Source organism: Propithecus coquereli, unplaced genomic scaffold (assembly GCF_000956105.1).
Source record: "Propithecus coquereli isolate 6110/MARCELLA unplaced genomic scaffold, Pcoq_1.0 Scaffold310, whole genome shotgun sequence".
Taxonomy (NCBI): domain Eukaryota; kingdom Metazoa; phylum Chordata; class Mammalia; order Primates; family Indriidae; genus Propithecus; species Propithecus coquereli.
Genome location: NW_012148731.1, coordinates 3,777,078 through 3,789,923, shown reverse-complemented (window position 1 = coordinate 3,789,923; position 12,846 = coordinate 3,777,078). Strand labels below are relative to the sequence as shown.

The following is a 12,846-nucleotide window of genomic DNA, read 5'->3' as shown; positions in this document are numbered from 1 at the left end:
ATAATTAAAAAATTAGCTGGATCTGGTGGCGCACACTTGTAGTCCTAGCTACTTGGGAGGCCGAGATGGGAGGATTGATTGAGCCCAGGAGTTTGAGGTTACAGTGAGCTCTGATTGTGCCACTGCACTCCATCCTGGGCAACAGAGTGAGAGCCTGTCAATAAATAAAGAAATAAAAAAAGAAAGGAAGGAAGGAAGGAAAGAGGAAAGGAAGGAAGGAATTTGAACCGGTCAGAAAGGATGGTGAACTTTCACAAGGTAGATACTGGAGTGGCTCACAAAGTCGGAGATTCTGCCATGGAGTAGCAGCTGCTCCTATTGTCAGAGGAGCCCAGGACTCCAGTCAGGAGCTTTGGATCTGGTTCCACCTTTGCTACTTACCAGCTTATTAGGGATAACGTACTGGGTCCTCCCTGTCTCTCATTCTTTTCAGACCTGGGTCAGGCAAAGCACTTTAAATAACTGCTCTCTTAGACGCTATTGTAAACATGTGGGATTGAGGGTTAACATAGATAAATAATCCCAAAAGTCTCTTCCAATCCTAATGCTCTGCAATTCCAGAATCTTGAATCCTTATGTTAGGAATGTGGGTGGTTTGAAGGTAATTTCTTGACAGATTACAGCTGTTACTTCACACTTACCATTGTCTTTTTTATTTTAGAAAGATATAATAGGAAATGATTATTCATGAAACCAAGTGATTCTTAGCTTACAAAAGTTTTTTTGACAACTTCCTTTAAATAGATGCCTCTTGTTAATTTAAGTATATTTACAGTTAAATTCAACAGCAGTTCAAAACTAAAAACTATTCTGTATTGAAAAGTCAATCAGATATGTTGTATCTCTAAAATTACTGTGTAAATTAGTGGAAAAATAGCAAAAAGCATTGTGAAAAGCAACAACTGTATTTTTTTTAACCTCAAATTATAATACATGTATAGGACAGGCCAAATTATTCTGTATAAGGATTAAAATTTTACTTACTTGCAATTTATAGATCTATGTTCATCCCAGTACTTAAGTATTTAACAGCTCCTGAGTTAAAAGTAATTCCAGCTTCCTCTCTGCCTGCTTGCCTTGACTTCTTTGTACTTTTGAGTTATGGCTCTTCAGTGCATCCTTTAATTAGAGATTGGAATCGTGGGTGCCAGTTAGCCACGTAAACTGGTATAAGTTAGTATGGTGTGGCCCTGCTGCTGTGCAAAGCCAGAACACGTTTCTGATATACAACAGTTCCAGTTAACATGGTAACATGCAAAGCAAGGACTGTATATGCCTTATCAGTATCTATAGGAAAGAAAACGTTGCCCAGTTAAATACTTTTTAATTTGAGAGTGCTTTCATTTTCCTAACTCATCATCCTATGATTTGTGTATTTCATTCGGAATGTAGTGATCTGATCCTGATGGCCTGCGAAATATTTTACTGAGATGGAGAATAGAATGTTTCCTATTCTTCCTACTCAAGGACTAGTCAGGCAGTACATTTTACAGCTGGGAGCCTAAGGTGGGAGGAAGCCATCCATAGGACCATTCTCTGCTTTAGTCAGTCCAGCTGCCAAATTGGGTAAATGCAACTTGAAAAACAGATGCTGTGCTTGGGCTGAGGTTTCCTGGATAAATTGCCGAATAAGTGTAATCAGAAATGCTTATTCTGGTTGTATTTAGTTGAAAGCAGCCTTTTCAGGAGAACTCAAGAAAAATACAAATAAGTATCCTTTCTGTTTAGAATGTTTGAAAAAAGATTCAAGTGTCAGTTTCAGTATGTGTGAACTATACTTTGTAAAAATGTATTATGTACCTAGCACCCGCCATCCCGTCACCACCACTTGCATTAGGTTGCTAAATGTGCTTTATCTTATTTTTCCTGACCTATTTATTTGTCTTTATAGATTATGTGGAAAAGAATCACTTGATTGATCAAAAGTGGTTGTTGATGACAGATATCCCTGCATATCAGTCAGCAATTTAAATAATAACTGAGTATACCATTGATTTTTTTGTCCAATAAAGCCTGTCTTATCTTTTAGGTGGGGAGATTGTTGGTGAATTTGACAAATACTTTATGTTTTAAAGGGCCAGAATTTGAAGATTCTGTAATTTTTAAAATATCTTGATGGTGAAGAAATGTAGATATGTGTGAAACTCTTAGCTACCTGTTCCTTTTATAGGTATTCCTTCCTTTAAATGACTCTAACTGTAGTTGTATAATCCGTTTATCTATCACTCCTGTATTGCTATTCTTCATGTTTTCTTTTGTCTTAAATATTATTTAAATCTTTTTTGTTTTTTGCCCTGTACTTCTGTTTCCTCCAAGATAATTCAATAAGTATTTGTAAATTATACTTGATTTCTCATAAACTTTGAGGGACAAAATCTTGCATTTAGCATTGTACCCTCTGGCTCATATATGTATTTTAACTTGGAGAACACATATATAGTTAATTGAGCATGTATTTAGATTTTCCTAATATACATATTTGTAATAAATATTGAAGATAAATATTTGGTCTTTGTAGGAACTTGATGAATGTCTAGTAGGTAGCTGTTTTTCACTGAGAGTATTAAGGATGTTTTGTATACCTATTTGACTGTTTCATTTGCTTAAACTTGGAATCTGGGCCCAAATTCACCTGAAATCACAATGAAAATTATTCACTCTATGTAACAAATTTTTGAATCATAAATGAAAAGGCTCGGGTAGTTATTTCAAATCCATAAGGTTGAGGAAATCACACATCTTTTTTGATAGCTAAAAGAGGCAGAAGGGGGTTGAATTTAGGAAGCCACCCATACTGGATACTAACACCTTCTCAAACTGAATCTTAAAATTTAGTCATCCTTCTTGAATTGTACTTTATTCTTTGCCCTTCTATGTTTAGTTACTTACATATTTTAGAAATTATCCATGCTGCTTTATTTTGAGTGTGAATCTTGGTTCCTCAACCTCATCCTTGAGAACCACAGGCCTGCCCTTCCCAAATTTTGTTGCCTTCCGTAATAGACAGCACAGTGTTAGGCACAGAGACATTGAAGAGCTTGCTTAATAGTCACGTGTGCCTGTGCTTAGAGTCCACCTGAATGCTGGAGCTAATACAGGATTTCAAGTTTGGAGCTGTGTGTCTGCTGCTTGGCAGCTGTGGTCTCTTGGCCAAGTCACGACCCTCTCTAAGCCTCCTGACAACTGGCTGTGGTCACCACTGGCCTCAGTGGGTTTGGTGGGGACACAGGGAGGTGCCCTGTGTAGATAGATGCTCATGGGTAGATAGATAGGTAGATAGATGCTCATGTCCTTGGTCACAAGTGCTCATGAAGCTTCCAGCTGTGCTTGGGCCATAGCTTTTCTTTTCTATCAGAAACAAATTCTTGCTTTGTTGCTTTCTGAAGACCAACAACACTTAGAAAATTCAGGTGTGTTTTTCAGAGTTTCTCTTATTAAATTTAATATTCTAAAACTTTTTATAAACTGTCAGTTCCCAAAAGAAACCGTCTTTTCAGTGTGATATTAAATAACTTTAACCTAACCCTGACCCCTGACCTTCATGCTGTGGCCAACCTATCTTTCTATCCATGTATCTCTTTATATATAAATTTATATTTTTGCTTTTAAGAGTTGCCCTAGTTCCTTAGTAGAAGTAAATATTTAGTAAATGTCTCATTTTGACTACTGTTCTAATCACAGGTGGGAGAAATGTCAAAACTAGTAATACTAATATATCCAAATATGGTATCTAAAGGTTTTCCTCATTCAACAAATGTTTGACTATCTTCGTGTCCATGGCACTGTTCTAGACCCTACAGATAATATAAAGAAGGGAACTTTAGTTTTTTTCTGCCACAAGACTGGGTGCAATAGGTACATAAATAATCTAGACCACAGTGGGTGAGATCACAGAGTCTCAGGGCCTGTGGGAGTGTGGGGAGGAGACCTTGTCGGTGAGGTGGTCTTTTAGCCAAGATTTCAGGTAGAGGACTCTACCACACTCACCAAGGGGTAAGGCCATCTAGCTGAAATATTGGAGCAAAGAGTAGTAGATCAGGGAATGGCAGCCAGGCCAGGGGGCTGAGGAAAGGCAGGGTGTGGGGAGCTGGTCAATGTGACAGGAAAGCCTGATGCTTTGTGGAGTAAACGTAGGGCTTCTGCCTTCCAGGTGCTTTGAGTTAGGGATGACCCACAAATACTAGAATTAGTGCCAAACCCTATCGAATCCAGAGGCAGAAGAATCTCATAGACATTGACTCTGAGTTCACAGTAGCGTCTGCTGGGCCACAGAACTGGTACGGAGAAACACCTGTCTTCCAGAGAAGACTGGGTTTTTAAAGTAATCGTAAAGGCTAGGTGTCAGCCCCTGACTGCCTGGGATTCAGTGTGCAGAAGGCTGAGAATTCTGGGAGCTCCTGGACAGGGCAAGCCCAGGAATGGGGAAGCTGTCCTGGAAGGGCCCTGGAAACACGTCTTCTGGGTGGAACAGATTAAGAGATGGCCTGGGCCTAGGATCCTGAGCCCTAGGGAGATACATTCACTGGGGACAAGGACGGACAACCTTCCCCCCTCCTTAATTAAGATGATTCTCTCTGCCTGCTTTCTCTCCCTTGTGGCCTGTATCCCTGTGGGAGGGAAACAGTCCAAAGAGACTTCCAAAAGACTGAATCTCAAGAAAAGCCAAGCCTTTAGCATCTGTTAACGGCCTTGAATTTGTCCTTTTCTTACTGACTTTCATGGAAGTGAGGGCTACATGGAAGAGCCTAGAACTTCCCCTACAGCCACTGGGGACATTTTGGTGGAGCCTCAAAGTATGTGAACATTTTGCCAGGAGAAGACAGGGCTTAAGCAAGGGGCAGCTGCATTCCAGAAAAAAGGGAAGAACATGAGCAAACCCCTGGAGCTGTGTTGTGTAAAGAATGGGTAGACTGAAGCTGGCCAGGTGAAATGGGGTGAGGCAGTTCACCCCTGGATACTGTGCTAGGGAGGTTAGCTGTTATCCTATGAGCTGTGGAAAGATATATGTTGCGTGAAAGAAGCCTACATAGTGTAGAATTCCACTATATAATGAAGTTCAAGAACAGGCAAAACTAATTGATGGTATAATAATAAAAGTTAAAACAATGGTTCCTCCTGGAGGTGGCTATGGACTGGTGAAGGAGTCTTGGCAAGAGCTGGTGTGTCTGCTGCCTTACTCCAGGTGGTGGCCTTGCATGCATGTGGATAAGTCCATGAAGTCATGCTGTGTGTGCTTTGTATTTTATACCTCGTTTATTAAGGCTGACCCTTGACAGTGTGGTGGGGGAGCAGTTGGAGGCAGGGAAGTGAATCAGGAAGGGACAGAAGGAGCTGGAGATGAGGGTCTTAGCTGGGAGTACTTTAGTGACTGCATAAACATGGCCCTACAGGTCTTCTGAAGATGACATTCCAGTATATCTGTCCTCCCAGGGGCTGATTTACTGATGTGTTTTGAAGTTTCACCTCTGCTGTATTTCTGCACCTATTACTCATTTCTAAATGCAGACAGTTTTCTGGCTTAAAAAAGAAATTTTGAGAACAATTTGAGTTGTAGGTACTTGGCTGTAGAATATTACTGCCAAAGGAATCTATTGTGTTTTCAAATCATTGTACCAATATATTTAATGGCCTCTCATACAGAGCAGGAATTAGGCATTTTCAGTATATTCCATGCGGATAGAAAGTTGGGTGGAAGCTTCAGGAATACAGATTTTGACCTAAGAACTGTCCAAATGCTTTTCCCTGGAAGCTGAGGCTAGCCTCTGTGGAGCACCTGCTGTGTGCTGAGGTCTGGGCTAGATGTTGGGGGTGCAAATGTACAAGGACAGAGAGGGTACCCTCAGGACCTTGTTATCTGGGAGGAAGCTGGTGTGTGTGAGCAAACCTTTCGGTACCGTAGGGTCCAGCAGTAATGGAAGAACGTACAAGGAATTGCAGGGGCGCAGAGGAGAGAGGATTGTGACTAGGGGGAAGGGGCTGCTTGGGCGTGATTTTTAGAGAAAACCAAGAGCTTGTGAACAAGTGACGAAAGCGTTGCAGTGGAGAGGTGAGATGAGGAGGTAGAGAGACAGGAGGCCTGTGACCAGGTCTGGATGAGGGACGGGAGCCCTTGGTATTGCTGGAGCATTAGATGCTGGGTGGGGTGGCAGCATGAGGGTAGATTTAAGCAGCAGGGATGGTTGTGGGCAAGGAGACATGCAGGAGACTCATGTTACGGTCTAAGCAAGAGGGCGAGTCCAGGATGTGTGCAGGAGGAGGTGGCTAGGGCTGCTTACCTGGATGCCGAATGGCTGTTGGCAGGGACGTGGGAGTCTGTGTCATAACTGAAGGTGTATGGTCTTTCAGCCCTCTTGGACCCTGCCACCATGTACTTTGTATCTGTATTTAAACAGAAGCGGTGTGGTAGTGGCTCTGAGTCAGATTCTAGCTCTGCCTCTTACCCGACGTGTGATTTTGAACAAAGAAAAAGGGCTTAACCTTTTTGAGAACGTCATCTAAAAGATGAGGATAATATCTACTGCTTAGAGTGTCTAGTAGATCAGATGAGGAGCCGTATATTAGCCCAGTACCTGGTAGAGGGTATGTACTGAATCTTGGGGATGGCTGCTGCCATTTTAATGAGCACTTGGTGCTGGGTGGATGGCTGAGAGAAGGCTCTGGGGAGGTGAGTGGCAGCAGCAGAGAGAACAGAGCCTGTTCGCAGTCGTTGGTGGGCACAGCATGGTGAGGGCTGGTGCAGAACAGCCTGGCCGTCTCAGGCTCACTTGCTGTTAAGAGAAGGGAAAGGGTCTTGGAGCTCCTCATCAAAGTGACGTTCTTGAGTCATTTAGGGCTCACGCGACAGAAGATTTTGTCGACAGGGCTGGAGGGAGAGGCCAGTTCAGCCCATCACTGACAGCGTGATTCTGCATCTCGCCCTGTCAAGACAGCAGATCTCCTATATTTGGAAGTGTGATTAAAGTCCTTCTTACCAGACTCCTTGGTGGTTTCAGTTGTTTTCAGGTTAGGTTCAATGATGCTCCACAGAGATGCCCTCAGTAGATGTGGGAGATGCTCTGTCCAGACTGTGCCCTTTCTCTTCGCTGTGGGCTGTAAACACTGGAGCTGTTTTCGCCTTGAGAAGATAGTCCTTCAGTGTAGTAAAAGGTGCTTAAGCTATCCTTCCTTCCGCGCCCCCCCATACTTAGTGTTTTCTTTTGATTGCAAAATGACTAATTCCTTTTATTGCTGCAAAAGTTTTACTTATTTTTACCAGTTCCGTTTTATTCCGGGATGACTGACACTGTGTGTTTCACACTATTTTTTTTAAAGAAGGTTTATTAGATATGTAAGTTACACATTATTCTTTATACATTAGATATGTAGGAGAAGATAGACAGCCCCTTAAAGAATGCTATTTCCTGTTATTTTAGCACATAACCATATTTGCTTGGATTCAGTTACAATGGAATCAGTGATCATTTGTATAGTGGGAGAATATATGTTTTAAACCTTTGCCTAACACAGTTCTCCACACTACAATAGTCTTTTTTTTTTTTTTTTTTGAGGGTCTTGCTCTGTTGCCTGGGTTGGAGTGGTTTCATTATAACTCACTGCAACCTTAAACACCTGGGCTCATGTGAGCCTCCTGCCTCAGCCTTCCAAGTAGCTTGGACTATAGGCACACGCCACATTATGCCCAGCTAATTTTTGTATTTTTTTGTAGAGACAGGATCTCACTATGCTCAGGCTCGTCTCAAACTCCTGGCCTCAAGCTGTCATTCCGCTTTGGCCTCCAGAAGTGCTAGGATTATAGACGTGAGCCACCAAGCCCAGCCAATAGTTATTTCTTTTTGTAAAAAGCAAACAGATCAAAGTATGCTTTTGGTTTTCCCTTGAGATTAAGTGTAACTCACTGATCAGCGGCTCCATGGAGGACATCATCGTGTGGTTTGTTACTCATCGCTTCACTAACTTCTTGGCTGGACACTCTTTCTCTCCATCTTCCTGGGTTGTTCTAATGCCTTTTTTCCAGAGGATTAAAGCTGGACTCCTCTGACCACGATTCTTGCCTTCTTTCAGTGGTACCTCGCTGGGCTCCCCCAGGGAACCATCTCCAGCTGGATGCTGTTCCCCACTGCACTTGCCTCTTGCTTTTCTTAGGCCTGTCCTACCTTGTCTTTGCATTGCCCTGCCCTTCACGTCCAAGTCCCTTACATTCTTCAAGATTTATTGTTGTAGAACATTTTCAGACAAACATCTCATAGAGGTTTTTACACAGAATGTCACTGGTGTGCTCTGTGTCACACTGTCTCTTCTGCTTGTGAAATATTCCAGTCATTTCTCATGTGTCCCCAATACAGGACTTGGGGGTGGTCAAAGTACCAGGCCAGAAGGTGATGGGAGACCTTGTTCAAGTCTAGGGTCTGCCATGGACTTATGTGAAACCCTGGGCAAGGCAGGGTTGTAATTTTCCATTGAACAAAATTCAGTAGTTAGACTAGCTCTCTGAAGTTTCTTTGAGCTCTAATATATCTTCAGCATTTGTCTAAAAAGTTTAATCAGTCACTTATGACATAGTTAATGGGAAATGATTGTGTCTTTCTTTTTTCTTTTTTTTTTTTTTTTTTGAGACAGAGTCTCACTTGGTTGCCCTGGCTAGAGTGCAGTGGCATCGTCATAGCTCACTGCAACCTCAAATTCCTGGGCTCAAGCCATCCTTCTGTCCCAGCCTCCCAAGTAGCTGGGACTACAGGCATGTGCCATGACGCCTGGCTAATTTATCCATTTTTAGTAGAGGTGGGGATCTCGCCCGTGCTCAGGCTGGTCTCAGACTCCTGAGCTCAAGTCATCTTCCCACCTCGGCCTCCCAGAGTGCTAGGATTACAGGCATGAGCCACCGCACCTGGCCAAGGGAAATGATTCTTTAAAAGCAAAGTGAAGAGGGAATATATAGGTCTTTGTGCCTTATGATAGTTTGTATGTATAGGATGTGTACATAACTTTTATCCCTGTAGTGATAAAAGAGACACAATAAAATCTATATAATTTAAAGAAATTCTAGAGTAAAATTTGCCACTACTATAGGTTTTGTGGGTGAAAAGCAACGAACTTTTCTTCCAGAGACTTCAAAGCAGATTTTTTGTTTGTTTGTTTGTTTTCTGTTTGACAGCCTCCCACTACTAATATTACACATTTCTTTTTCTGGAAGGAAACATCAGAATATGGCATATGTGAGTTAAGATCTTAGCATCTTAAGACAAGACAGTGCCGTGCCACATTTTATTACTTGATTTTGTTCTTTGGTAATGTAATTTTTTTTCTTTTTGTCTTTTCTTTCTCTTCTCTGTAGTCAGAAAATGGGTAAGAAGAGTCGAGTAAAAACTCAGAAATCAGGCACTGGTGCTACAGCAACTGTGTCACCGAAGGAAATCTTGAACCTGACCAGTGAACTGTTGCAGAGTAAGTTCCTCTCGAGCCCTGCCTGCCTGTATCTGGTGGGTGTGCCCTTCATTCCTGTGTGCCTCCAGTGCCACATGTGAAGCTCACTGGGGTTGGGAAGCATGGGTCAAGTGAGCTTGTGTCGCGTCCAGCTTATTAGCTATGTGACCTGGGCAAGTTACAGGATTTCCTGAACTCCTAGTCCCTGTCTGTGTAGGGGACATCCTGGTACCTGTTGGAACTTCGTAGCTGTTAATGAAGCATGGATGAAACAATGAATGCAGAGCTTCTAGCACAGCCACCCAGGACATAGTCTTCCCTGGGTACCAGTGGGCAAGAACAAGCTCTGCTACTTTTTCCCAGTGTTGTCTCAGACAAGTTACTGAACCCCTTGGAGACCCGAGGTTCTTATCAGTAAACGTAAATAGTAACTGTCTCAGGAAGCACGACGAGGACCATGTGAAATTTGGTATGTGAAGGTGCATCACGGGCTGTCAGCCCAAGGCCGGTCCAGCATGCTTCTTAGAGAGCAGGCCTTTGGAGCTGTGCCCCCTACAGGAACACTCACCTTTATTTTTAGTGATTCAAGTAATAATGTTTCTGATTTTCATTTGCTAAAGTTTGAGAATTCTTGGTTCAAGGAAATGAAATATCTGTTAAGTGCCTGTACTTGCTTTAGTGAGTTAGTATAATTTGGTAACTTTTTAAAATTTCACATTTAAATTAGTGCTTTGTATGCCTCAGTTTTAGCTGTGATCATTCAGTCAACCTTTTGCCCCTTATGTTTCAATCATGTGACTAGTTAAACCTCAAATAAAAATTTAGCTTTCCTTCCTTGATTGAAATCTGGCAGTAGCTCAGTCAGGGTCGGGTCCCTCCCGAGTGCTCCTCTGGACCCAGTGAGCCCCACGGAGTGCAGCTGTCCTTACCCCACATTGGCTGTCTCCTCCACCATCTGGGGCAGCTTGACGACAGGCTTGCGTCTTCCTCACCCTTGTATCCCAGGGCCTTGGTCAGTGCTTATTGCTGCAAGATGAAGTAAGGTTGGTCAACTTTTAACAGGTAGGAGTCAACACCTAGCCAGTTTTTGTTAATTATTTGCCATATATATTCTTTTCCTTAGAGACCTAAGGGGGCCGAGAGGTTTAGTAGGAGCATGGGGAGGGGCTGTCTCTTTACACAGCACAATCATGTGAAAGGAACAAGCTGCCAACAGGCGGGGTGCCCAGCTGCAGCCTTCCAAACCCACTGGTCCTGGTCTTGGGTGTTGATCTTTCAGTTCTGGCCCTACAGTAGAATCTTAGCTTCTTTTTTAGCTGTGACTGTGCCATCTCATTTTGTAACTCCCCCAGAGTGCTAAATATAGTGCCGTACACATGGATATGAAACGTTTGTCAACTGATTGTCCTTATGTCCAATTTAACTGGTTCCCTTAGCCATTGTTATGGGGTTTAACTAAAAAGAAATGTTGACTTTTAATATTACTTTCTTTTTGCCATCTAGAAGAGTTTTGGGGAAATATTTTGCATTTTAGCTTAGCTTTTTAGATTTTCCTGTTTATGAGTGTATTCTGAGGAAAAGTTAACAGAACAGCAAGAGTAATGTAGGTGCGATTAGGTTCTCACTCTGGGGTACCAGCTCACAGTTTAGTGAGGGGCATTTCTATGGTTTCAAAGGGCTTACGTGCTTTGAAAAGTATCCTGCTTTATCCTTCTCACATTTATCATCATGGCTGTAACATCTCTGCCCCTTAAAACCAAACCAACGAGAGCAGCAACAACAAAATCCACATCCTCTTCCTTCTGCAGACTAGTGGGTTAAGTTGGAGGAGAGAAGTGTTTCAGTGCCATGGCTCTTGTGTTACAGAATGCAGCAGTCCTGCACCGGGCCCAGGAAAAGAATGGGAAGAGTATGTGCAGATCCGGTCTCTAGTCGAGAAAATACGGAAAAAGCAGAAAGGTAAAATTGCTAGAATGATAATCATATTTTAATAATGTTATGTAGTAGAAACTTGGCTAAGTCAGAAAGGTTTGGGAGTAGAAAAGGTCTCAGCGTTACTGATGCCGTCTGAAAGGGTATTGCGGATTGAGAGAGAGGTCACACGGGTGACTGTCAGTATTTCTCCCTTTTCTGCAGTGCTATTACTTGCTTGGAAAGGGTACATATGTTGAGCTTTAAGGGAAAAAAAGGTTCGTATCTGGGGGCTAAAATGATACAACATTCATTCATTCATTCATTTATTTATTTAGAAATATATGTTTAAGTCTGTTTTTCATACTGTATTTCCTTTTGGATTTTAGAACAGTACATAATACTGTATATGGTCAACACACAAATATATACTAATTGGCTAATGTATTATCAAGTGTTTATGATTAACTCAAACACATCTTGTTGAATAACAGGTATAGTTATATTTCTTAAGCTGTGTTTTTACAGGGTGCATTCAGTAGGCATCATAATGATTCTCATCCAGGCTGGTGATGGGGCTAATTGTCAGTTAGAAACAGCTTTTTCAACATACATATTGTTTTTGTCCTGTAAAGCACAAAAAGTGAAGGTTGGTGTGTCATAAGGAGTGCGTATTTGAAAGGATGAGGGCCCGTAGTCCCAGCTACTCAGGAGGCTGAGGCAAGATGATCGCTTGAGCCCAGGAGTTGGAGCTATTGCAGTGAGCTGTGATGACGCCACTGCACTCTACCCAGGGCGACAGAGCGAGACTGTGTCTCAAAAAAAAAAAAGGTGAGGAAAAACCTTCTGAGACTCCCTGTCTTATTGTCACGAAAGAAAGTCAGAAGAGGATATGGTTTTTATTTGCCATCTTAAGTTGTGCTTTTCTTGCTCTACCATACACACCTGTAAGCATGTAGTCTTTAGCTTAGATGGTCTCAAACTCCAAAATAGTGAACAGCTTCCTTTCTAATGCGTTTATTTGCACTAAATGGTGGCCCATGCTACCAGTCTCACCAAATAGGTAGCTGAAAAAATTTTGCATATCCTGAGGCTCTGTTCTGAGTAGATACTGTCACTAAAGTTAGAGTGTCCTTATTTCTCAGTGCATGAAAAGTAAATTCTGTCTTAGACTATTCCTACCTCCAGTTATTTTTTGTCATTTAGCTAGTATCTTTGCATATCTAGCATGGCACAACAGTGTGCCAGTACCTACATCATCACAGATCCATTTACTGTTGGTTATGTTGGGATGAGATGGCCACAAGCACCTGGGCTAGGGCCACGCCTCATGTTAGTGAAGCTCCTGTTCTTCTCCTTTTATTCATCAAAACATAGTGGGTTTTTTCTGTGCATGACTTTTCATCTTTTTGAATATTTCAAACGTACTGAAAAGTCCAGAAGTTAATATAACAGATGTCCAAGAGTCTACCACCCAGACTGAGCACATGCCAAAGTTACGTTGGTTCAAGTTCT

General features: G+C 42.2%; 1 protein-coding gene across 1 annotated transcript in view; it reads left to right on the top strand.

Annotated features, from left to right (window-relative positions):
• SETD3 (SET domain containing 3) overlaps positions 1-12,846 on the top strand; it is a 77,087-nt gene that overhangs the window by 5,821 nt on the left and 58,420 nt on the right. Inside the window, exons 2-3 of the mRNA XM_012650096.1 lie at positions 9,332-9,441; positions 11,287-11,379. Of these exons, the coding sequence (XP_012505550.1) occupies positions 9,339-9,441; positions 11,287-11,379 (196 nt within the window). The 5' untranslated portion in view covers positions 9,332-9,338. The remainder of the gene's footprint in view (positions 1-9,331; positions 9,442-11,286; positions 11,380-12,846) is intronic.